Source organism: Aspergillus costaricaensis (assembly GCF_003184835.1).
Source record: "Aspergillus costaricaensis CBS 115574 unplaced genomic scaffold BO79scaffold_10, whole genome shotgun sequence".
Lineage (NCBI taxonomy): Eukaryota > Fungi > Ascomycota > Eurotiomycetes > Eurotiales > Aspergillaceae > Aspergillus > Aspergillus costaricensis.
In genome coordinates this window covers 467,411-492,584 of record NW_020291810.1, presented here as the reverse complement: position 1 = coordinate 492,584, position 25,174 = coordinate 467,411, and the positions used below count along the sequence as shown (strand labels likewise).

General features: G+C 49.4%; 10 protein-coding genes across 10 annotated transcripts; 7 read left to right on the top strand and 3 right to left on the bottom strand.

Moving 5' to 3' along the window:
* The first annotated feature begins 746 nt into the window (after positions 1-746).
* On the top strand, positions 747-2,689 carry BO79DRAFT_170427 (glycosyltransferase family 31 protein). The gene is made up of 2 exons (XM_025679530.1): positions 747-2,188; positions 2,242-2,689. The coding sequence occupies exons 1-2, from the start codon at positions 1,106-1,108 to the stop codon at positions 2,602-2,604; spliced, it is 1,446 nt and encodes a 481-aa protein (XP_025541409.1). The 5' UTR covers positions 747-1,105; the 3' UTR covers positions 2,605-2,689.
* A 413-nt stretch (positions 2,690-3,102) lies between these two features.
* On the top strand, positions 3,103-5,319 carry BO79DRAFT_208336 (putative copper amine oxidase). The gene is made up of 4 exons (XM_025682375.1): positions 3,103-3,451; positions 3,505-4,081; positions 4,128-5,098; positions 5,148-5,319. The coding sequence occupies exons 1-4, from the start codon at positions 3,120-3,122 to the stop codon at positions 5,281-5,283; spliced, it is 2,016 nt and encodes a 671-aa protein (XP_025541408.1). The 5' UTR covers positions 3,103-3,119; the 3' UTR covers positions 5,284-5,319.
* Positions 5,320-5,764: 445 nt separating this feature from the next.
* Positions 5,765-8,273, top strand: BO79DRAFT_262321 (transcription factor domain-containing protein; the record flags this gene model as incomplete). The annotated part of the gene is made up of 4 exons (XM_025686580.1): positions 5,765-5,850; positions 5,905-6,057; positions 6,108-6,822; positions 6,868-8,273. The coding sequence occupies 4 exons, from the start codon at positions 5,765-5,767 to the stop codon at positions 8,188-8,190; spliced, it is 2,277 nt and encodes a 758-aa protein (XP_025541407.1). The 3' UTR covers positions 8,191-8,273.
* On the bottom strand, positions 8,270-8,809 carry BO79DRAFT_262318 (uncharacterized protein; the record flags this gene model as incomplete). Its single annotated transcript, XM_025686579.1, has 3 exons — positions 8,270-8,509; positions 8,574-8,735; positions 8,792-8,809. 3 exons carry the CDS (start codon positions 8,807-8,809, stop codon positions 8,270-8,272), a joined length of 420 nt encoding a protein of 139 aa, XP_025541406.1.
* Positions 8,810-10,144: 1,335 nt separating this feature from the next.
* BO79DRAFT_143565 (F-box domain protein) lies at positions 10,145-11,774 on the top strand (the record flags this gene model as incomplete). Its single annotated transcript, XM_025678330.1, has 3 exons — positions 10,145-10,232; positions 10,421-11,571; positions 11,637-11,774. 3 exons carry the CDS (start codon positions 10,145-10,147, stop codon positions 11,772-11,774), a joined length of 1,377 nt encoding a protein of 458 aa, XP_025541405.1.
* An 836-nt stretch (positions 11,775-12,610) lies between these two features.
* BO79DRAFT_112438 (uncharacterized protein) lies at positions 12,611-12,964 on the top strand (the record flags this gene model as incomplete). Its single annotated transcript, XM_025677920.1, has 1 exon — positions 12,611-12,964. A coding segment is annotated over one exon (354 nt), but the record flags the coding sequence as incomplete, so codon positions are not given.
* Positions 12,965-14,019: 1,055 nt separating this feature from the next.
* BO79DRAFT_192170 (uncharacterized protein) lies at positions 14,020-15,013 on the bottom strand (the record flags this gene model as incomplete). Its single annotated transcript, XM_025680875.1, has 2 exons — positions 14,020-14,647; positions 14,724-15,013. 2 exons carry the CDS (start codon positions 15,011-15,013, stop codon positions 14,020-14,022), a joined length of 918 nt encoding a protein of 305 aa, XP_025541403.1.
* A 2,124-nt stretch (positions 15,014-17,137) lies between these two features.
* On the top strand, positions 17,138-18,316 carry BO79DRAFT_216137 (uncharacterized protein; the record flags this gene model as incomplete). The annotated part of the gene is made up of 1 exon (XM_025683301.1): positions 17,138-18,316. One exon carries the CDS (start codon positions 17,138-17,140, stop codon positions 18,314-18,316), a length of 1,179 nt encoding a protein of 392 aa, XP_025541402.1.
* A 630-nt stretch (positions 18,317-18,946) lies between these two features.
* Positions 18,947-20,366, bottom strand: BO79DRAFT_226906 (uncharacterized protein; the record flags this gene model as incomplete). The annotated part of the gene is made up of 3 exons (XM_025683832.1): positions 18,947-19,304; positions 19,364-19,869; positions 19,938-20,366. 3 exons carry the CDS (start codon positions 20,364-20,366, stop codon positions 18,947-18,949), a joined length of 1,293 nt encoding a protein of 430 aa, XP_025541401.1.
* A 1,259-nt stretch (positions 20,367-21,625) lies between these two features.
* BO79DRAFT_262312 (F-box protein) lies at positions 21,626-22,527 on the top strand (the record flags this gene model as incomplete). Its single annotated transcript, XM_025686578.1, has 2 exons — positions 21,626-21,956; positions 22,022-22,527. The coding sequence occupies 2 exons, from the start codon at positions 21,626-21,628 to the stop codon at positions 22,507-22,509; spliced, it is 819 nt and encodes a 272-aa protein (XP_025541400.1). The 3' UTR covers positions 22,510-22,527.
* Positions 22,528-25,174: the final 2,647 nt, after the last annotated feature.

Sequence of the window (25,174 nt, the reverse complement as noted above, 5' to 3'; positions counted from 1 at the left end):
TAGCAGGGAAGGAACAGGGTTTTGTTTGGGTTCACCGTGCGCAGCTATCTTTTCATGAACTTGGACATGGAAAAATTATACCAACACTATAGCGGAAATGGCGAAATTCCAAAGGTTGAGAAAAGTGATCATCGTTGAAAGAGAGGGAACATATTATGGCAGAGAAAAATACTACCCTGACAAGTAAGGGTAAGTTCAAAGTTCCATGGATTGGCGCGTCCCGAAATTTCCTCTTGCTTCTCCGACGGTGCCGTCATCGCGTCACGGGCTTGGGCAATTTTACTGCTCGAGTGTTGATTGGTTGATATGTTTCCAGTGACTTTAAAGTGGAGTATACACAGCCTATCATAACATGGAAGTGGGGCAGTGGGCACCACCGTTGCCCGGATTGGACTTATGGATGCCATCATCAGTCACTTTGGTACTACTCAGTACCAGTACAAAAGAGTACTGGTTAGAGTAGGACGCCTGAGTAGTATTCATAATGAGAAATGGCGGTAAAAAAGGAGGGCAATGATAGTGAGAGTAGCAGTAAGGAAATATATCTATAAAGTGAACAGGGTATTGTCATCACCGGCATATTGCCAAGGTTTGCCAGCCCTATTGGCACCCGTTTAACTTCCTCGGGGACCCATCGTGGTTCATTTGGCGGCGCGGATTGATAGGCAGCACCAGGGTCTCCTTCACTCTTTGCCCTTGTACTCTAGTCCACCGCCGTGAAATTACTTTATCTCCATCCCCCCCAACTGCCTCTTATACTTTTCCATTTACTCCCCCCTTTACCTTGGTCTCGCGTGATTTTTTGTTAATCCCTCTCTCTATCCGTCTCTCTCTTGTGCCGTAATTTTGTTCTATCTGCTCTACCCTCATTCCCCATGCGTCACAATTACCCTCACTGGATTGTCTCTTCCCGCGTTGGCTGAAGGAACTACTGGAGCTGGAGTGCTGCTATGCCTGATGCTTGAGTACTTCAAATTTGACTTGGTATCTCGCAGCCTCATATATTCTTAACATATCGCCTACGATATACTTTGCGCATTTATCCCGAATCCCGTGCTATCCTTACCCAACATTCTCTCCGCCCACCCATTTGACGTCACACAAAATGGGCCGGGAACCCGTCCCCCGTCGCCGTCCTTACTGGGCGATCCCATCGCGCAAGGTCACAAATATCCTCGCCTTGATTCTGTTCGTCGTGGTCGCTGCCTCGGTTTTCAAACTCGAAATCGGAGCGCCCCCCTTCGACCCGACATCGTTATATCGCCACCACTCGCACCCAGGCGAACCCGATTTCTGGGAGTGGGAAACCACCTCCCGCTTCCCGCATGTGCAGAAACCCGTCAAAAGTGACGATCAGCTTTGCGACTTGTTCCCTGCCTACCTGCTTTCGCGCGTCCAGGTTGTTCTGAAAATCGGCGCCTCCGAACCGGCCGATCGCGTCAACGCGCAAATCTCCAGCGTCACTCGCTGTATTCCGAACCTCATCATCGTCTCCGATCGAGAGTCGCAAATCAAAGAACATCGTGTTCACGACATCCTGGCCGCCCTTCCTGCATCCTTCCGAGCCAATACTTCCGACTTTGAGGCATACGATGCGCTTCAGCGAGGAGATGACAAGATTGTGGCGGCGCCCCAAGGTTGGAGGCTCGATCGCTTTAAATTTCTCCCCATGGTGGAGCGCGCACACGAAATCAACCCCTCAGCTGATTGGTTCGTGTTTTTGGAATCGGATACATACGTGGTTTGGGATAATATGTTCCGGTTTTTGGATCAGTTTGACCCGCATACCCCCTTGTATATGGGCTCTCCGTCCCCGGGACGGCGGATCAACGACAAGGAAGTTTCCTATTTTGCCTACGGTGGCTCCGGATTCGTCCTTTCCACGGCAGCTGTCGATAAATTGGTGTACAGAGAGGTTGGATCTCACGGAGAGTACATTCAGCCCACGCTGAGTGAACAGTACGAGGATATCGTTAAAGCGGACTGCTGTGGTGATTCGATACTCGGATGGGCATTGCATGAGAAGGGCGTAGAGCTCTCAGGCTTCTGGCCCATGTTCAATCCCCATCCACTGCATGGAATTCCGTTTGACGATGCCTACTGGTGCCAGCCGGTCATTAGTATGCACAAGACACTGTTGCCGGACATGACTGGGCTGATGCGGTGGGAAAACCAGCGGGATCGCACTGTAAGCTTTTCTGACTCCTATCCCTTGACATCCCACTAACGAAGCCATTCCAGCGCCCATTGATCTACGCTGATTTGATGGAATATCTGAAGCTGGGAACCGTCGACCACATGTCCGATTGGGACAACGGTGACTGGGGCGGCTGGCAGGAACCTCCCGAATCACCCGCCCACGGCTCCTTTGAAGCCTGTCAGACAGCTTGCCATGGACATGCCCAGTGCCTCAGTTTCACATACGACTCCTCGGGACATTGTGTCTTTGTTCGCACGATGCGGCTGGGCGCGAAGAAGAAGCTGGGCGATTCGTCGGTGCGATTATCTTCCGGATGGGACCTGGAGAAAATGAAGAATTGGCGGGCATCTCACCAGTGTGAGAAGGTGATGTGGATGAAGCCCAGCACGGAACGCATCTTCTGATTTTGCTGATACCCGAATAAATGGCGAGTGGGTGTTCATGTTTTGACGATTGTAAATACTATGATAGATGTCTTTTGGATCATGCCATACTAACGATAGATAATTCTAATTATTAGCTGTCCGATCACATGCCTGATTTACATACTCGTATTTGCAATGGGTAGGGCTGCTTGGCTGTTTATCCCGTGTCATCATACTTTGTACAGCTTCCCCTCTGCTTATCACTGCCCGATAGCGATATGTTATCGCCCAGCACGAGTTTATCGGCTGCGGGAGCCAATCGGTCCTCGCCTATCCCGGAGCGGTTCCGCCATTGGCTCCCTCAATTGTACCTGTCAGGCCAGGGTAAGCTCTCATTCCGCCCATTCCGAGGTTCCGAGACAACTCACCAGACCGAAAATGGAAAGTCATACGCCAGGGTTCATACATATGAGCTCAGCTTCCCCCGCATATTTCCCCAGTCAGTGTGGTTCTGCTGTTTCATCTTTCATTCTTCATCTTCAATTCCCTTCACAATGCTTCCTCATCCCCTTGCCATCCTCTCCGAAGAGGAGACCAACATTGCTCGCAATGTCATCCTCGCACAGCACCCCAACACAGTCATTGACTTCCGGGAGATCTATCTGTCAGAACCTCCCAAAGCACAGCTCCTCGAGTTCCTGGCTCTGGAGCACTCTGGTCGTCTGAGTCCAACCTCTCCTCGTCCGCCTCGTCTGGCCCTCTGTCAGTATGATGTGATTGGGAACGACCGCATCCCCTCTTTTGAGGAATCTGTTGTCGATGTTGGAACACGCCAGCGTGTACAACATCGTGTCGTTGGAAAGGAGCACCATGCTTCTTTGACTTTGTACGTAGTCAAGTAACCTTTTGGACAAATCAATACTAATACAGTGTCTTCAGGAGCGAGTTTGATACCCTGGTCGAGCGTTGCTTCGCCTCCCCCCTCTTCCAGAAAGCTCTGGCCGACTTCGACCTCCCTGAAGGCTTTGAGGTCGTCATTGAGCCTTGGCCATATGGTGGACTGGACTACGTGGAGGAGAAGCGTCGGTACTTCCAGGGTCTATGCTTTGCCACAGATAAGCGCAAGAACAACCCTGACGCCAACTTCTACTCCTACCCTCTGCCTCTCATCCCCGTCATGGATGCGCTTACCCAGGAGATCATTCGGGTCGACCGTCCCGCCACAGGTGGCAAGGGTGAGGGTCTGACAGAGCAGACCTTCAAGAGAGACATCATCGGTCACTGCAAAGACTCGGACTATGTGCCCGAGTTGCTTCCTGGTGGTACACGCAAGGATCTGAAGCCGCTGAACGTGGTTCAGCCCGAAGGTCCTTCCTTCCGCATTACCGAGGAGTCGCTCGTAGAGTGGCAGAAGTGGCGGTTCCGCGTGGCCTTCAACCCCCGCGAGGGTGCTACCATTCACGACGTCTGGTACGATGGCCGCAGTGTGCTTTACCGACTGAGTGTTAGTGAGATGGTAAGTTCATTTGGCCCACACCACGGCTCGATAGCTGACTCCATAGACTGTACCCTACGCCGATCCTCGCCCTCCGTTCCACCGCAAGCAGGCGTTTGACTTTGGTGATGGTGGTGGTGGTAATATGGCCAACAACCTCTCAATCGGATGCGATTGCCTCGGTGTTATCAAGTACTTTGATGCCGTGATGACGGGTGCCGATGGTTCGGCCAAGAAGATGCCTAACGCCATCTGCTTGCATGAGCAGGACAACGGTATTGGCTGGAAGCACTCCAACTGGCGGACTGGTCGCGCGGTAGTGACCCGTCACCGGGAACTAGTCGTGCAGTTCATCATCACCCTGGCCAACTACGAGTACATCTTTGCTTACAAGTTCGACCAATCGGGTGGCATCACGGTCGAGTCGCGTGCCACGGGTATCTTGAACGTGGTCAACATCGATGCTGGCAAGGTCAGCGAGTACGGCAACGTGGTCAGTGGCGGCGTGTTGGCCCAGAACCACCAGCACATTTTCTGTGTGCGCATCGACCCGGCTATCGACGGGCCCAACAACTCAGTGCAGGTGGAAGAGTCGCATCCTGTGCCCATGAACGCCGTCACCAACCCGAATGGTAACTTCTACAAGGTCAACACGGAGACCATGGAGCGCGCAGGCTTCTTCGACGCCGCGCCGGAGCTTAACCGTACTGTCAAGATGGTCAACCCTCACAAGAAGAACCCGATCAGCCAGAAGCCCGTCGGATACAAGTTCATTCCGCTCGCGACACAACGCCTGCTGGCCGATCCCAACTCGATCCAAGCGAGACGCGCACAATTTGCTCAGCACCACGTGTGGGTGACCAAGTACCGCGATGGCGAACTCTATGCCGGTGGCCGGTACACACTCCAGAGTCAGGAGGAAATCGAGGGTGTGTCGGACGCAGTGAAGCGAGGCGATTCCGTGGTGGACACGGATGTTGTGGTTTGGAGCACCTTTGGCATTACCCACAATCCTCGTGTGGAAGATTGGCCTGTGATGTGAGTGTTCCCTATACTATCTACTATGGCAGCATGCTAACTACATTAGGCCTGTTGAGATCTTCCAGCTGATGATCCGACCTGCGGATTTCTTCACCGCTAACCCGTCGTTGGATGTGCCATCCGACAAGAACGTCTCTTCGCGGGTGGTCGGCAACGACTGCTGTCGTAATGCACACATCTAAGACTTGGTAGTACTATTTTTGGACATGAATGACGACTACGATGTACATATATAGCTGAGATTTCGCACATACTGAAGGAGATCTGGTACTTCAATGACATATATTGGATGGATTTGAATGATCGTGTTACGAATATAGGTACTTAGCTACCGCACGACCCACAGGATTACGATAGTCTTATCAGCCTTATGCCCGATCCATTGGCGTAATGATCCATAAAATGGTACTGCCGACCCGGTGTGTCCAAAATGTGGTGGCCTGGGGCTAAGAATGAAACTCCGCTCCGCCGACCTCGGATTCCTCGGAATGAAATTTAAAGTTTGCGCCTCCCTCCAGCAGTGTTTCCGAACCCCATCTTCATTTCTCATGCACCAACACATACGTCGGAATCGATCGATTTTGTACTACCCTAGTGGAGTGCTGAATGAGACATTCGATCTAACGCGATCTATTTGTGTCCTGCTCGCTAAAGCAAAACCCCATGGACAGCGACTCAGTTAAGCGAGGCAGCAACACTCCGGAACCGCCTCGGAGCAAAAAGCGCGCCAAATATACCCAGGTCGCTTGGTGTGCCAATCCTCCACAGATGGTTTCTAGGCTTGACTGACCTGACCCCCTTAGCAATGAGTGTAAGCGACGGAAGCTGAAATGTAGCGGCGAGCCTGTGTGCTCCCGCTGTGCCAGAGACAATGTTCGTTGCGTTTACGCCCCGAACGCTCACGTTGTCGCCAGCACGGCTTCTCCTTCGGTTGAAGATCCTGTCAAAGATGAGAGGTAATCTTATCCTGGCCAGCCGGAGATTATTACTTACACAGGTATGGCAGATTGTCTAGTCGATTGCAGACCGTCGACCAGCAAATTGCATCCCTTCAGCGAGAAATGCGAGCCATGGCCGCTCGTCTTCGTCACCTGGAATCAACATCGGTGACTACACCAGCAAACAATACTAGCATACCCACCTCCATATCGACTGTTTCTTCGGCATCTGTCAATACAGGACTGCAGCGGATTCTGAACCGTCCCAAATCTCCCAGCTACGTCGGTCCCACCAGTGCCGAGTTTGGCCTCACTGCGCGGCAGAAGGCATCGGAGGACAGCGATGGCGACGCGGATGAAACCGACTCAGCAACAGCACCGAGCCCAGCGCCTGTTCAAGATTCAGAGGCCTTTTCAGGCGACCCTCTTCGGTGTATGGGTCTCACAGAGACCCTGCGACTGGTGACGGTCTACGAGCATACCGTTGGGCTGATCTACCCGTGCGTGGACCTCGACAGCGTGCGTGCGTACGTGGTCGAGTTCTTCCGGGATGATGGGGACGGTCCCAATGAGACACGCTCGCCCGAAACCGGAGATCAGGATTGGTTCTTTGCCCGGGACGTTGAGGTATTAAAGATCATCGTAGCAACGGCCTTGTTAGCGGAGTCACACGGTCGCAGCGAAAGAGCGGCCTGGTTGGCAGACAGCGTCGAGGATCAGTTCGCTTCTCGGTACAAGATCCCTGAGGTGGACATGAAGGAATTGCTTATCCTGACCTTAGTGGTGCGTTCAGTCCTTCAGCTGTTCCTGTTCCAGCTAACAAATTAGTCCATCTTCCACTCCTACCGCGACGACGAGGTGATTGCGTGGCGGACAATCGGGTCCGCCGTCCGGGGCGCCGTCCAACTCGGCTTACACTGTCAGGAGACATGGCTAAAAACGGGGGGTGTTTTCCCAGGCGAACTGCACAGAACATGGGCCAGCAGGTTATTCTGGTGCATCTACGTACTTGATCGGAAATGGTCGTTCGGAACGGGTCTGCCGTTCGCCATCCAGGATTCCGACATGGACACGAACCTACCGGAGCCGGGCACCTCAACACCTTACCTCACCTGTATGATCTCGTATGCACGACTCAGCTCCAAGATATGGGGCCTTGTGGTCGGCTGGCGCACGCGCCCACGCGCCGCGACGGCAGACTACTGCTCATACCTGGACTTCCAAGTCCAACAATGGATCCAATCCATCCCGCCAGAGCTGCGCTTCGACCCGTCGCAGCGATCATCCTCCACAGCACCCAATGCGCAGACAGACAGCATGATGATGCTTCAAGTACTACTAGCACTGCAAGCGAATCAGCTGCGCATTCTCGTCTACAGACAATACCTCCTCAGCATAGAGAGCATCGAAGAAAGCGTGCCGAGTGCATCCATCGCCGTCGAAACTGCGAAAAGTACCGTGCATATGCTCGACTTCTTCAGCCGCGTTTCAGAAATCTACTTCCAACGTCCCGAACCATTCAACTACTTCCTCATCTCAGCTCTCGCTGCACTATTCCTTGCAGTGCTCCATGCCCCTTCCCGATTCAGCCAAGTCTGTCGTCCGGAATTCTACAAAGCCGTCGACATGGTTCGCAGATCATCAACTCGCGCCCGCACATCCCGCCGTCTGCAGAAGATTATCCGGAATCTAAAATTGATCCGCTCAAACTTGGGAGCTAAGTCGCCCCGACAAGCTAAAGCTCAGCTACAGCACGAGCAACAACAACACCAAACTCCTAAGCGACAGCCTTCAATATCCACAACCATGTCTGCAGCCGTACCTTTCACCCCGGTGGATACACCCTATCCACCACATCCGCAGCACCAACTCTCGGGATTCCATCCCGTTCATCAGCAGTCAGTGTCAGTGTCCACGTACTGGCCGGCATCAGCAGCAGGGGGGAATGCAGCGGTTGATGATCAACAGGAAAGCTGTGAGGATCTGACGAGTTTCTTTGAAATGGCCGGCGGGTTCTACTTTGATCCTAGGGCGCAGGCTGAGGTGCCTGAAGCAGGAAATGGGAACGTTACTGGGCCTGATGGGGCAGGAATCGAGGCATTGAACGCAGAAGATGAGGCCTTGACGAGGGTCATGGCAGGGTTACTATAACTATAAGGAAATCACACAAAGATGTATGGTTACGAAGAGGCATAGACAGAGTCACCATTCAAAGAAAGGCCAAATAAATCTACTTATCGACAACCATATCATCATCCCCTTCCTCCTTGAAGCGGAGGGGCATGTCCCCCCCCTCCTTCTCTTCCTCCTCCTTCTCCTTCTTCTCCTCCTTCTTGTCCTTCTTATCCTTCTTCTTCTCCTCCCCCTTCGCTGCCGCCGCCACCCGCAGCTTCGCAGCGCGGGCCCGCTTCTTCCGCGCCTCCTCCTCCTCAACAGCAGCAGCCTTATCGAGGCGCTCAGCCTCGTCCAACTAGGTATATGTCATCCGTAGTTAGCCCTTGATTTCCCTTCCGGAAGCAACAGCTATTGCTTACCAACTCCTTGACGGAGGCACAGCCATTCTCGAACTTTTTCTTGTTCATCTGCTTCACCTTGATTTTATTTTTCTCTTTGCGCCGAAGCGCACGAGCCTTGCCGCCTGCGGCGGGGTTGGGGGCAGCCGGGGCCAAGAAGGTCGCCCGCTGTACGATAATGTTCTGGAGGATTGTGAGATTGGGGATAGGAAGTGTTGTAGGTAGGCTTGAAGACATACTTGCGAGGGAGCGGACATGGTGGTTGTGGTAGTAGTAGTAGTAGTAGGAGGAGGAGGAGGAGGTACTGCTCGTCCATCTTCTGTTAGCACACACAACCTATACAAAAGAAAGCAATAACACCTCTATACATACACTCTTGTCAGTTGAAAGTTAGCCAAAGAGGGAAAGGAAAGGGTCCGAAAGGGCAGACGGGGGGATCATCTCTATATATACTTCTCAGCTGTCCCACCTTGATTTTGAGTGTTAAACTAATCTTTAGCGAGCTTTTGATACTTCTCTAATTGTTGGCCTGCTCCTAATTACATACAATGGACTGTAACCATTGTAGCTGGGTCGTATCATTGCTCCGGGTGTCAGGGCATCCTTTAGTAGGCTACTGTTCTTTGTGTGTCGCAGAGTGTTATCCCAAAATTACGAGTCGAATGTTGTTTGACATTTGGAACAGCTGTATCTTGACGGGACCTGTTCTCGGTAGGAATTCATGTGTGGTAAGTAGTGTTATTCCCAAAAAGATGGGGATCGCGCTTCGCTGTTATCCTCCTCGTTAGTTGATATCCATTTCTTAGTCTTTAAAGAATAGGAGTAAAAAAATATATAGTTATTTGCTATTAAGCAGACTAAGTCTAATATATCGCCACCAACCCTATTGGAGAATAGAAGAATAAATCTGGAAAAGGATAGTCTCTGTCTTTTTCTTTCTTTCTTTCTTTTCTTTTCTTTTTTCCCCCTTTCTTCCCTTTCTTCCTTACTATCATTCTTTGTCCGGATCGTCGTTCCTCGGATGTATCATCGTCGGCCACACTTCCCGCGAGTAAAAGTTCATTTTATAAAATGGTAGCAACAACACGTAGTGATAACCAATGATTTCATATTATTTAACCATGGCCCATAGAAAGCTAAGTATTGCTCAGACCAGGACCCGCATAACAAAGCCAATAGAAGAAAGCTGATGGCTGAGCTATGCATGGAAGAGTAGTGAGTTTGTGCAAGGTTTTGTTTATTTACTTTAGAGATATTCAATCCCAAAGCTGACATGTACATGACGCATATCTTTAGTCAATGGAGACTAATAGATTTGTATCGTACTAGTTAAAGAAGACGTGTTATCCTTTTTTTTTACAAAATCCATCTTAGTACTGGAGAGTCCGCTACGATCCAGCCAGGGAGGTAGTGTACACCACCACGAAGAGGTTTTTCGCACGAATACAATGATATTGCTATATGCGCTGATACATGATCAAGTGTAGGTCCCCTGCACCCTCAATTAGCTAGTATCCCTCTGCCACCCCTCGCTCCGTCCTGACGCCGATCGGCACCCAACAGTACAAGACAATCTACACTACGTACAGGTTATGTTATCCTTCGGACGATTCCCCTTATGCACGGTCTGTGGGTTGAATGTGAATCCAGAGAATCGCCACATAAAGGAGATCCGGGCAGGTAGGATCTTGTTCTACGCTTTGATTTCTCTGACTTTCTTTTCACTGCCTATCTAATGTATATGGTAGTCTACTGTACCAGAGCAGGAGTAAAGGTGACCAGACCGTTAGGTATACATGCCTATTATCCCACAGCCCAAATTCCAGCCCATGTGGAGACGAACGAATGGACTTCTGCGAGAGTTCCAGAGCTTGATAATACCGACCTGTACTTCTTCCATGAACCCTGCTGGCGGCGCCTTCTGGAGCACTTTAGCCCCCAGGAGTTTGACCTCAGTTATATCTTTGAAGCATTGGAACGCCTGCCACTACCCCCAGCTTGGGGCCTCATTGACATGGTAGCCGAAGAAGGACCAGTGGAGACCGTGCAAAACGCAATTAATGACAAATTTCAGGGTCATTTAGATCATCCCAATCTGGACGATCTCAGGCGCTTTGCAAGAGCACCGCCGAGACCCTGGTGTCCAATGTCACGTTCTTCCCCGCTCGCGAAAGACCAGTTTAAACGTCTGCCCTTAGAGATAATCGAAATGATCGCTACCATGTTACCCACACGGGATGTACTGAGCCTTCGCCAGGTATCTCGTGGTGTAGCACCGATCTTTGCAAGCCAGAATTTCTGGAAGACGAGGTTTTATCTGAACGAAGAGCGCGGCTTTCTGTGGCCTGCCGTAAGGGACTTCATGGGCACAGCGAACCGACAAGAAAGAATCGACTGGAGGCTTCTTTACCACTCTACCAGCCAGCTTAACTGCAGTGCTTGGTTTCTCTTGGAGCGGAAAATCTGGGAAGCGCTTCGTTGGCTTCACGATACAGCCTTGGCTCTGGCCTACGGCACACCTCTTCCGCTAGACTACCGCGGTATACCCTTACAGTACCATCATAATACAGTCCGTCGAGGTACACACCTTGAGACGGTGGACATTAATTCGCCCGTCAGGCAGGTCGCGATCTCCGCGCACAGCGACATCAGCCCTGTGCACGTCACGGGGTTGGAATTTTTCTTCGAGGATCGACAAAAGGCCTTATTGGGCTACACACTGCCCGGGGCCAAGGAAATGTCTGGAGAGGAGTATCATAATAGTGACTCTGTGCATGATTATCTAGAGTATCCTGGTATTAGAGTTACCGTCGAGGTTGAAGACTTGCGGGGGATTATTGCGTCGACGACTTCTAGTGGAGTTTCATGTGTGATTTTAGTGCCATCTTTTCCTAAGCCGAAGGATCTCCAGAATCGATATTTGTATGGTGTGGGAAACTTGGGCATAGGGCTCCGTGCGTCTAATGTGTCGCCTGCTCAAACCCTGGAACAAGTCACACAGGTGGTTGCGGTTCTAGATGTGAGTACATAGAATTCTTCATCACCCTACATTGCTTTCGGGTATGCTAAAGCAGGGGACTATAGAGTCGCAAGATAATAGATATTGGAGTTTGGGGTCGGTCATCCAGACGATGTCCGATATGGGCTGAAGATGCACGAAAACGTCTGATTAAAGTCTACAAAAAAGATAAAATAATTCCAGCGGAACTGGAGTTAAAATAACTATTCGCCAAATAGGCAAGGCTGCAATTAGCCCATCCAATTCTGCCACATGCAATGAGTTTAATGATTGACAATGGCATGAAAAGATTTCCTCTATACTTATCAGATTGCAAAAAGGTTCCTAGTCCTTGCTCTAAGGCTAAGATCTATTCGGGTCAATTTTACCCGCTGCCCTTGTAGTGGTAGAACCTCTAACACCATGTTTGAGATAATGCTATGTATTGACGCATCCCTATACCTCGAGTGATGGAACAGTTCACGTAACTGTAGATATACGCAGCGTTTGAAGTAGCTGATACAAGAAACATGATTTCTATTCACCCGATCCAATCCCATACCTCCTGTCTCAAGGTCTCCTATTGGGATTGATTTACCCCGGCCATGATTCTGAGCCCAGGTTCATCACCAAACATGTCAGGCCCACAATGGCTGATACCTGTTGAGTAACAAGTCTTTTGTAAGCTCAGAAATGTGTTACCAATATTAGCCAGTGGATCTGTATTCAGTGAATTGTTTGCCCAAGTGTTTGTATGTGTTTAGGATATGACAGACATTCCTACTTGAGGAATTCTGCCTCCCCTCCTACTATCTTGCTTGCATCTCTGCCTTCCGTGTCATTTCACTAGTGGATTCGAATTATCTAGGTAAGAAAGCTGGAATTTCTCATCGCACAATTCAATAATCTACTATCAACAATGGCCCAGCAGGGACAACCGCAGCAGGTAGCACCAGCAGCACCAGCAGCACCAGCGCCACCGGTGGGAAATGGCTTCAACGTGCTCTTGATTCAGGATTACCTACAGAATGTTCAGGCCTCTGCGCCGAACCAGCCGCAACCATACGAGCAGGTGGTCGATCACTTCTGGCAGCACTTCTTGGCCCATTACTTTTGTCAAGACCTGCGCTTTGGTGTAGAGCGAGAGGCGTTTACCCACAGCGACAGCAGAGAGGCGGCCGATGTCTTGGTAAGCAATCACCGGGATGGAGGAAGGCACCAAGTTATCATTGTCGAGGCCAAGAGGTTTCCGGGTAACACTCCGGCCGGGTGGGAGACCACTTACGATTGGCAGTCAGTCCATAGGTCTGTCCGGAATCATATGGTGCATTCTCGGATGTGGCTAGGAACCGTGCAGACCACATATGGCATGGCGGCAGTGGGCGACAAAGTTCGCTTTTATTATATGTCGATGCATAATCGCCAGCTTCGCGAGTGGGATGGCACTCCGGACGGTGCTACCACCGCGAGATTAGCGCAGACCTTCGACATTCACGACCCCGAGGACCAGGAGCGTATACACGAACTGATTCTTGCTATGCGTGGGCCTATTATTCAGAATACCAATAACTATTAGGCAACGACCACCGGGATTGATTGGCCATGAACACCAGCAAGGCTAAGTGATAGCTTTTTCGAAGGCTTGAACTAAGGTCCTGTCTTGGCATGTTTCGGATGCGGTTCTTTCGAACCAAAAACTAGGGGCATGTATCTAGCTGCTTTTTGGCGGCGAAGATGGTCGTTGCGTTCATGATACCACTGATTCCACTGGGGAGCTCCTTCGGGATCTCCCTGGGACACCCTTCCTTCGGCAGTGCCGGGGGCTGGGAGTTTCAGATACTGTTCGACAATATGGATGAGTTCATAAAACTCCTCATTGACCTCTGGTATATGTGTCGTATGCTAACTCATGAGCCTCATCAAAGGATCGAACAATACCGTCATTCTGTCAAGCATTTCCAGAACGTTGTTTATTTGTGTGTCTGGCTGCGGCGACGACCTTTACTACGCCGTTGGATGCCCTGTATTGTGAGCTTTCGCAATCTGAAAAATCCAATGGCGCGCAGATATATATCGTGGCTTCAGGCACTGAGCCACCTACATAGCTAGAAGGTGATGGATATTCTACGAAGTCTTGTGCGGGGTTGGTTGTGTTCAGTTCGCCTGCTTAGGATGATCGTCTTGGCCTGTGCCCGACGAGTGAGGGTTTTGAGGTGCCCAGCAAATACTCTGACCTAGATGCCTGAAACTCCGTGATCTCCATGCCTGTGACGAACCAGTCTATGCCTCGTGTATTTGTAACGTCGTTGTAGTACACACCAACATCCGATTAATATATTATATACACATGTAAGAAGACTCGATATATACATTCCCTGTCCCAAGGAGTCTTAGCTTGAGCAGGTAATCTGAGTAGTAAATGTAAACGCCCAAAGTTCAAGGCTGAGAAATGGTGGAAGCCATCAAAAATTAATGTCTTCCTCCACCATCCAACTCAGCGATGGGATATTCCGCCGGCAATTCCGCCTTCCCATCCCTTCCCGAGGCCGGCAATTCCACCTGCTCTGTCATGAACGCCCCTGTCCTTGTCGCAGGCAACTCATTCACTTTCTGTACCCTATATCCCTTGTCCGGTGTTTGAAAAGCCTGCTGATTCGCAGACGATGCGTTCACTTTCCGTCGGCGCAGGAAGAAGAGTAAGAGGAATATGGCTAGCACCGCGCCCGCTGCGACACCGACGCCAATACCTGCTTTTGCTCCGGTCGAGAGGCCTGATGAGCTGCTGGATGAGGTGGACGTGGGTGATATTGTGGAAGAGGTAGCGGTCGCAGGTAAATCCCCGGATGATGTTGTAGATGCTGATGTGGCTGCCGGGGTGGTGAAATCCGTCGATTGCCATCGGATAGAAATACCGTACCCGTTGATGTGTCCTGGGCTGGACAACGAGCTGGAGGTACTGCTCGTCGATCCGGCAGTGTCGGTCCAGGTGTAGGCGAATTCAATCTCGGTGGATTTGCCGGGTTCCCAGGTGCAGACTTCGAGCTCGGTCCAGCCGGGGGTGTAGGTGGTTCTGGTGGAGTAGGTTTGGATACCGATGCTGGAGGCGACAGCCAGTTGTGTCAGTTGGTACTGCAGGTGTTGAGAAAGGTGCGTAGTAAGGATTAAATGCTCACGTCGGACAGCACGTCGCTGCAGTCTCAGTAATAGTTCCATCGATCACGATATTACTGGCTGCAATGCGATATCCGGTGGGACATAGTCCCGGCGAGAAATAGCTGGATACATCCCACCCCGAAGGAACACATTCAGCCGTGTGTGCTGGCCCCAGGTTCATCCATGTTTTGGAACTGCTGCTGACGAGCCAGAAGTCGCTGATACATGTGCTAGGAGGGACGAATGTTGTTGTTAAAGGAATGGGGGCTGAGGCTGTAGTTGATGCGGATGTTGTTACGCCTGCTGACATGGTGGAATGGGGGTCGAAGGGGATGCTGGGAGCATCAACAGAGGTTGCATTTGGTGGTGTGCCGTGCGAAGAGGAGTTGAGAAAAGGGGGAGTAAGCTGATCAGACAGAAAATCTCCAGACTTGGGGCATGCTGGAGACCCTTACTCGGCCTTATGCAGGATCTAAGATGGTTGTGTTTAGCGTGGACTCGGCACTCTTTGGGGGCCAAATGAAGAATGCATGAGTTTCAATTGTGATTGGCTGATATTAGGTTTTGTTGATGCGCCCCGCCGGGTACATGGTTCTTTCCTGTTAAAATAGTACTTGGATTTGTATGAATTGACAACAGCGGCATGTTCTTATGAAACTTGATGATGCCAATTTTGATAAGCTTTTTCACAGACATGTTTCTTTCTATACATCATCCGCTTACTGGATAATATATAACTGCCCTCTCATCATTGATTAGGCGCTTGTGGGGAAAGCTGTGAGCAATTTCTGGACATATAACACCCACCCTGGTCACTCTCAACACACTTTGAGTTATTAAAAATGTCAAACATATTTTCTTGTACTCTCTCTGGTTTGATCATATGAATCTCGTGGGGCAGTAGAATTCCAATTGTTCTCCGCCTCCTCGGAAATGTTCTCCCTCGGGTTTATTAGCCCGGACTAGCAGAATTTTCACCGCTCTCGTTCACAGCTGCCTGAGGCTGAAGTTTATGCCTGGAATACTGGAATTTTATGCTTACTTATATAGACAACCAGCAATTATGAATATATCGAGGGTGATAAAGCCTCTTTTTCGGCTTTTCTACTTCATATAGCAACGTGGGCAATCTACACGGTTTGAAAATGTAGTCCTCGCTAGGTTTCAGCACGATCCATGTGGGAGATATATATTCCCAGCAGATGTACAAGTCCATGCCCTGAAGCTGACTGGATCTGACTCACTGAAGATATCAAATTCAAATTTACTCGGAGATAGGTTGCTTCTATTCGGCTTGAGACAAGTTTCTTCCCGGTAATCTGTAGTGTTTATCTGGTGAGAGTTTATTTCACTCGACACGTGTTTGCCCTAAAGGGATGAGCTCCGACGCTTTTGCGTCAAATTTCACTCTTCACGCCCACAAAAATGGACAGGAATGAATGTTTCTGAACTGAAGCTTTTAGGAGTAGTAAGATCATTAGTAAAGAGCAGGGAAGAAACGCCCTGCATGATATTTGGGGCTCAGCTGCGTATCTACTATAAACACCCTAGTCAGCCAATGGCACTAGAGACAAGACCAGTGCTAATGCGGCCCCAAGGCACCCAGTCAAATCATGAACGACACTCAATTAATCATACTTTGTATCATTCCCTTGAACCTCAACCAGCCAGAATCAAAGATTGACAGCCCGCAACATCCATGCCCGTGGACCACCAAGCGGGAGAAAAAGTGGACCTCGCGCTGCTGATCTCCGTGCCGGCACTCACAGCATCCTGACACCCGAGGGGATGCTTTCCGTCATGATCACTTCTACAGTCATGGTCTAGAATGTTTTGTTTATATCAAAGCCCTGCCATGCATTGTCCGGAGAATCTTTGCCGGCCATCTACACCGTATCTTCATGGCATGATGCTTTACCGTAGTTTAGCTGAAACAACCGGAGCTACAGTGGGGATGAAGACTCCAGCATCTCCGCTAAAGTGGAACTTGGGAGATGATCATCAACTTAGTCTACTTTAGGTTCGATTTTTCATGTCAACACCCGCGCACATGCTGCAAAACAGTAGTGCTGGTCAAGCGTGTTCATTCGAATGGCCGAAGAACATCTCTTTCAAGTATGAATGTCATTCATTGGTGGGGTGGAAGACACAGACAGCCGAGTAGGATCTTGAGACGGGACAAATACCCATGCATTTGAAGCTAAGTAAGGCTGATCTCACAATAGTCAGTGGATCGCATAACTCACTAAATAGTAGTCCATGCTTGGCAGGACTGATTGTCTTGAGCCAAGAGCCCGTCTTATTTTTGTTATTATTTTGCTATACCGCGGGCACACGTCTTCGCGAAGTGGTCTCTTCCCTCTCACCACATTCCTCACTTGTCTCTGCACCTGGAGAGGTCAAATCACTACCGATAAATTAAAACACCGCCAAAATGGGCTGGTTCCCAGTCGGACTCGAAGAGGGTGAGAACAAATGGAAGTTCGACATCATCCCTCTGCTGGCTGTCATTGGCAGCTCAGCAATCCAAAAACACATGCAGGCCATTACGGCCTCTCCCTTCGCCATCTTTCCCCGGTTGATGCCCGCCCCTGAATCGCTTCTCGACACAGAGCGACCGACGCGACCACCATCTGTCAAGGACGTCAAAATCGTCGGTGTCAAATCAGGCATAGAATTGGATGAGCTGAACTTCTTTGCGAATCTCATCCACAATGTAAACGACATGGAAGAATACGAATTCCGCGTCTACAGAATCAGCTACGCGACACGTGATTCCGAAGAAGGACAAAACTCGAAGATCGCATCAAAGGTGGAAGAAAGTTACCGACGAGTCAACAGGCATCGAATCCCAATCAAACTCAAGACATTTTGCTGGCTCAATTTTGTTACTCTCGTCTCAATCCTCATCACTATTGGCCTCTATATCTGGGCGGGCTGCATCCATGATGGTACCGCCCTCGTCGGTCTGGCTACCATGTCTTTGTCGACCAGTGTAGCCAGTCTATCGGCGCGCTGGTATCCCCGCCTCAGCGGCCGTTCGTCGCAAGCAGAAGTACCTAGTGGAGACGTGATTATACGCACCCGGGCAGGTGCTTTTATTCTTGTCTACGGAGATGACGATGTCATCCGCGAGTTGTACGAAGGAATGGAGGACTGCGAGTACATGTTCAAGGGGAACACGCACCACCGACTGCTAGGAACTAGCACATTACTGCTCATGGCGTCAATCATTCTCCTGAGTAACTGCGGTTCAGAGATGCAGATTGCCATCGGTGTCGCTTACATCATTCTGAACGCCCTGTACTGGCTGTTGGCGTTGTTGGTCGAGCCGCGCGATCTGTGGGATATGAGCAGATATAAGATTGAGTTTGTCGAGTGTCGTCCGAGTACCCCCGACTCGAGCTACACTGAGACGTTGTGGGCCGTCATTAATATGACGGGAAGTGTGGAGTGGGTAGCTAATGGTGAATTGATACCCCAAACGCCGGCTTGGGATCAGTGGTTGCAGGAAGCCAAGGAGCATATTGGAAAAGACTGGGATCCTGTTAGAAGGAAGGATGAACTGATGAATCCTAGATTGGCGTACCGCAATGGGCGGTGGTTTGACTGAGCCAAGTAGTATTTATAAAAATTACATTCACGACACGATCAGATTAGATCAAATCCTATAGACTAATTGACATATGTCCATGATACTGGTGATGTTTTGCAAGTCCACTGGCATGTACCCTGTTGCCTTACTATACATATCCGGGTTCCCAGGAATGATGTTAGTAGTTTGGCAGTCCAACCTTAAAAGTTGTATTTCAGCATTGCATGCAAAACCTTCGTAGACCCACACACTAAGTCGGATGGACTTAGAAATATAAGAAAGATTCTCAGGACATTGATAAGTGCACTCACTGTCAGTACCCTTAGCGGCGGTGACCAGCGAAGCCGGCCTCTTGGACATTCGGCTTTGAAACTAACAGCCTATATAAATTGCAGAGAAGTGAGGCTTTTATATACGACTACAGAGTGAAGAATCCAGGAAAGTGGAAATTTTTTGTGGTTGTATTCAGACACTGGACGCAGAGGTATATATACGCATAGTAGTAAGATCAAAGACGAATATAAATGCAGTAGTAGTTACAGTCGAAAATCAAACTCCGCACCTTCCAGTAATTGAAGAACAGTCCATTCAGAAGCTGTGCCGCCTGCACCCCTGAAATCGACATTGTTGCTCGGCAGAACTGAAGTCCTAGTTTCCAGAAAACTTCTTGTGGTAGTTGACAATCGCAGTTTCGGCCTTCTCCAAACACTTCTTCCACTCTGAAGCCGAGCATGAAGGAAGATCACGGAACTCGAAAAGGGGCAGTTGCTCGGTAGGATGGTCGAGGCGATGCTCTGTCAAGTCTCCATACCCTCCGACTTGGCCATCAATCATCTCCTTATCAGCATCCTTCAGCAGATCTTTGCCATCCTTCAACCCCTGTATCCAGGCCTTGACGTTGACAGGGCAGGACTGTGAGCCGTAGCAGATGTTAATCTGCAGCTTCTCGAACTTGCCGTTGATGGTGGTCTGTCCGGGATGCCCTGAACAATACCGCTCGTCGACACTAAGTGGGATATTGTTAGTGAGGGCTCAACTGAGGTAAGGTAGTTGCACCAGACTTACGCAGCATATTCATGTGCATCGTCAATAGGGTTCTCATAACAAGCAAGCTTGTTCACAATAGTCCACAGATCCTTCTTCTCGAGCTTGCTCTCAATGAGCTTGTACATCTTGGAAAAACTAGTTCGCGGCATGATCGACGTCAGTTCCTTAGCACTCTCACTGTTCCGGACCTGGCTGCCCGCCTTGGCATAGGAAAGAAGAAGCGACAGAAATCCGCGAACATCCTCGCCAACATCCTTTGTAAGACCACCAGGTTTCTCCTCGAAGAAGAAATCGTTAACCCAAACCTTGTTCTGGATTTTGCTATTGGCGTATGTCATCAGCGGTGAGGGCTTGTTAAGTTTGGCTTGCTTTATCAGGTCGTTGATGGCCCCAAGTGGCATCGGGGAAGTGATCTGACGAGACCAGGCGGAGTTCACAGGGTTAGTGCCAGCCTTGACAGACCAAGGGTTCTTCTTATTGCTGGCAATTTCAACCTCCTGGCCGGTCTTCGGGTTCCACTTTTTCTGTATGAGGAGGTGGTCAGTTAGTCTCTTCGTGTATCTCCAAGTCAGTTGTGGTGCGGTTATCATACCAGATCTTCATAGACCTCCTCCGCTGCAAGTGCAGCTCTCCCGGTTCCCAATTTGATCTTCCTTCCGTCCAGGATATACTCTGCAGGTAGGTGTCCCAGCGTGCCTCCGGTGGCATCCGCCGTCAATTCCCAGTCTTTGCCTGATAATTTGGCACCGTTGCCGTCCTTGGCTGATTTCAATTTAACAGCCTTGCCTTTGGCAGCAATACCAGCTTCCTTCACCGCCTCTTTCTCTTTCTCAGACAATTTGTGAACATCTTTGGTGAAGTAGATACTCCCGGACTCGAACTCAACGCCGATACCTGGAGAGGCTATGCCCGAGCGTTCAACTAGCTGGCCGTCAATGGGCGAGGCAGTACCGAATTGAAAAGCAGAGAGTGACAAGAAAAGTATAGCCGCATGGCTCCAAGAGAGAGTGGGAGAATACATTGTATAATGAGAGACTCGACGATAAAAGAGTGAATAGGAAAAAAAGGAAAGACTTTGAGAGATACTCTGTTGATGATTCCCAAGGATCAGAGTCCCTGGCTTTCTTGATATACCTTTTTCCCTTCAAGGTACGCCATACCAGAAGTATAAAAGCTCGAAATCTATCATGGCTCCCAAGCTATCACAGCCCGAATGTCATGGCGGCCCCAAGGCTACAGAGGCTCTAAGGATATAATGGCCCCCGAAGCCATAACGGTCCCACCTCAGAACTTTGCCTAGCTAGAGAATACATGATATCATTGACATTACGCACCTCATCTCCAAATAGTGAGTGCGAATTCCTAGAATTAGAAATTTTGAGTGTGATGTGCAAATAGTGGTATTGAGATAGGCTGTGTTATGAAGATAAAGGTAGTATTAGAAACTTCCTAGTATTAAAAGTGCGATATTAGACAGCCAATATAAATCACTATGTTGTAAAAGACCAAAGATTATCAGTGAACCCTGAAGGACAGTCCGAGGAGTTCGTCATGAATATGGCCCCCAGTAGGACGTTCGTAGGCCCCCAAGTAAATCCTGAAACCAGGGTGCAAAGAGAATCCACTAGGCTCTGCACAAGCATCCACAGAGACCCTGAATGTCTCAATTGGAGTGCCCGGATTAGGCTCTATGCAGACCTCTATGAAGACCATGAGCCCGGTTTGTAATGGCCCCCAATCGCCTCACAATGGCCCCCACGTGGTCTCTGAAAGTAGTAGTATGGGGAAAGTCCCCATTAATTTGTATGTTGACATAGTACGAACAGAATAAATTGCTGTCGGATTTCCTATAGTCTCTGAACCAACAGCGGATACTAAAAGCCTGGAGTACAAATCACACAATCGCTGGGTAGGCGTAAGAATCATGTAGAAAAGCCGAGCGAACACACCCAGGCCCACATATAGACTAAGTCACATAGAGCAAAGCCACCCGCTGATGATCACATAAGCGCTAGAACAAACAGGGAAGGAGCTCCTGACAGGCTTCATAATAGCCCCCATATCTGCCCTGAAATTAGTGCGAAAGAGGCCTTGGCTTAAGTCTGAACATGGGAAGGCGTATCAGAAGACTGAATTGTTGCAACGGTTCTTGCAGGTTTATTTTAGGCCCATCCACCAATCACATGATCTTCGAGTCTAAGAAGCAAACACAGGCAAGCCAACACATGATTAACCTCTCGGCGAGTCAACCAATTCCGGACTCTGTTTATCACACTCATTATGTACACATTTTCAGGATTTGCCCACATTCCTACAGAGGTCTTAATCAGAATATACGGGGAACTGCCTCTTCCAGATGCGCTTCATTTGGCAGCGACTTGCCGTCGCCTCCGCCAGGTCTTGATTGACAACACGCCTACAATTTACAAACGCCTACGCAGAAAGATGCCATGTGAACGACATGCAAGAGTCCTACTGGCGGATCAAGGTGGCCCACTACCTCATTCTTTGTCAGTGACTCTCGGGGATCTGTTACGATTGCGACGAAACGTTGGCATTGTGGAGAAGGCGATCAAGGTGTTTGACCGTGATATTACTCCGCATATCCGGAGTAAGTAGATGAACCAGGGAACACATTAACTGTTTGGAATATTTGCTGACTTAAGTGTTGTAAAGTTCCTCTTACGAGCGTCGATGACGAGTTTTATGGTGGAAAGCCACGCCCATTACACTTAACTCCAACAGAACGTCATCGCTTCACCTGGAGTTATTACCAAGTTTGGAGTCTTTTACTACTAGACCAACCATCTCGCCAACAGCGATATCGGTCTATGTTGCTGAAGCACCTGTACATGATATACGAAATGGTTGATCTTGACCAGCCAATCGGGGACGAATCGGGATCTTCCCCAGCTGACGAGAAACGATGCGCACTCTCTCAGGAAGTAAGCGAGTACCTCCGTTTTTTATATCACGACATCCACGGAGTCGACTACATTAATTTCTCGGGGCAAAGCATTCCTATGCGTACTCAAGGCCACGCAGCAATATGGGACCATTGCCAGCCTGATTTGAAGAGGATCGTTTGCTACCAGTGGCGAGATCCGGAGAAGAAGCCTGTCAAGGAGGAGGATGTGTGGGAGAATACAACTGATGAAGAATGATTTTTTGTTCGAACTTATTGGATCGATGAATAGCGTTGCACGAGGTGTCAAGTTACAGCCGATTGCTAGATAGAAGGGAGGCCTTAGAACAGCTAAGACTGTCAATGATTTAGCTGTAACTACAAGACCCACGAGTATTTTCCCTTAAGTTCCCTGAATTCAAAAAGCTGCATTTAACCCTAGTCGAAAGTCAGGGTTCGTGGGGAGGGGTTTAAATGCTCAGCAAGTCAACATTCCCGGGCTGGATAGGCAAAAAGATACTGTGTACTCCGTCCCTTCAAGAATTGACTTACATGCATGCTTTATGAAGCTTTGACTATAATTATATGGTACATACGACCATAGGGTGTGGAAAACAGGGCTTCCCGTCCGCTCAGCCGTACTTAAGCCACACGCCGGGAGGTTAGTAGTTGGGTGGGTGACCACCAGCGAATCCCTTCTGTTGTATGTTTTTCCCATTTTCTTTTTTACTCTTTCTATGACTAAATACATCGTTTTTGGTCCCAGCTGCTAGAATTATAGTGTCCCTTTGCTCTGTAGAACTTGTCATATTATGTAAAGAAGAGTTCCGTGGTCCAAATGCCATGACGAGACTGCCTTGGTGGTAATGATGGTTTGAAGTGATGGATACAATATTTCATTTTCGTATTGTCATAGCTTGCCAGGATACTGCGAGGTGCCATGGACAATCCTGCCGGATGGATGCTTGTCGCTGTTTGAGGCAAAACACTTCCATTTGAAAATGCAGCCGTATGAGCTCCATGCCAAAGCGCCATTTTCTGGTGCATTGAAAGACTGTATCAGCTGACTACTTGATCGAATCGGCTCAATCCTAGAAGATGAGGTCATAGGCTGATGGTTGGACAAAGACGCTTTCGTCTGGATGCTGTACGTGCAGCTGAGTCATCTTCGGCGCGTCGCTTCGTAGTTAATCTCTGCGTCTGCACCATCAACGTCATTGCAGCTCAGGTGCACGTTGCTGTAGGTCGCTCAAAGCCTCTTGAAATAACTCATCAGTGCGGCGTTGCTGATCAAAGCAACTTATCAAGAACTCGCGTAGCTGAGCCGCAGTTTCTGGTGGGCTGGAATCCATCTGACGCAGCAGAGTACTGAACACCTCTGCAGTGATTGGGGCATCCAGCTGCGTAACATTTGGGAAAGGTCTAGCTTCCGGAAGGTCGAATCCTGCCCGTTTGTAGACAATTCCCTTGCTGACAGGCCATATTCCTGAATTTCGCCAGCCCGTGAAGATGTTCGCCGGGTCCATGGCATCCTGCCGAGAAACCCACCACAGTGGAACGAATGCATCCTTGCTTATGCGGAAGTTTCCGGTCTGTAAGGCATTCCGTAGTTCATCAGTGTAAAAATCGGTGAACTTCGAGAGTGCCCCAACATCTAGTGGATGCAGGAGATGCGAGGTGCTTGGAGGGATGCAAAGTGGTATGATATGATTTTCCCAGCAGGTGAGGAAAAGCTCAAATGAGACAGGAGAAGAGTGTCCATCTAGCAGGAGCAAACGCGTGGCTCGATTCGATGATGTACCACGTTGAGATAGAGTCTTCTGAGAAACCGCTGTTTGTGGTATGAACGTTCTAGTCAACCACTTCAACTGATGTTTTTCATTGCTGAAGCCTTTCTCTTCACATCTCACATGTGCTTTCTTGTCAGGGATCATCCTTTTCCAGGAAGATTCGACCGCATTCCCTTTGAAAATGACATAAGGAGCAAGTACCCGGCCACCCGTATTGCAACACTCAATCGTAGAGACCCAGTCTTCGCTGAGCGCGAGTAATCTACTGGCTTTATGTTGGAGTGACTTTTTGGAAATGATGGTCTTCTGGGTGCGGCCTTGTGGAATCTCAAGCATGAAACCCTTCTCATCAGCATTCCAGATATCGTCTGGGTGGATATCATACTGCTTTCTTGTCTTCTCGAAGAGATCAATAAAGCTGGAGATTTTATCAGGTTGAGGTTGCTTGGTTCTCTTATGATCCTCAGCATATGAGTCGATAGTTTCCTTCAATTGGGGATGATATTCTAGAAATCGGCGACCCCAGACCTGAGCAAGGGGCTTAAAGTTCAGATACAAGGAATCGCATTTTCGTTTGTGTAGAGCATTTCCAGCTTCGCGGACAAGATGCGGCGAAGTCGGGAACCCTGATTGAAGCCATTGGACAATATATTGACAAACTCTAGGTTCATCTGCCTCACTAAGGTTGTAACGATTCCCAAAGGTGCAGGCCACTGGCTCAGGGTCTTTCCGATAGTACCGGGTATATAAAAGTGAATCCGGGACTGCGTAGCGCACTGCTGCTTCATGTAGGGAGGCAATCTCGCCATTTCGTAAGCTCTCAATGGCTTCGTCTAGTTTTGCATCCAGTAGCGGGCAGTCAACTTCTCCTGATGGAGGGGGTGTCTCTTCTGAGACAAAGAGAGACCGCAGAGGGGAAGGTGCGCGGAAAGCATCGTCCAGTCTATCAATTGTGTCTTGAATTACATTTAGAATCAGTTGCGGTTTAAAAATATAGTATGATCTACCTACCCCCCATGGTGATCACCGAGGCTTTGAAGGCAGACTGCGCGAGTTAACAACCGGGATGATGAAAGTTGGACGCGTTGTTGTGTACATCTAAGGTTCGCGTTTAGTCCGACGGAAGGTGGAGCG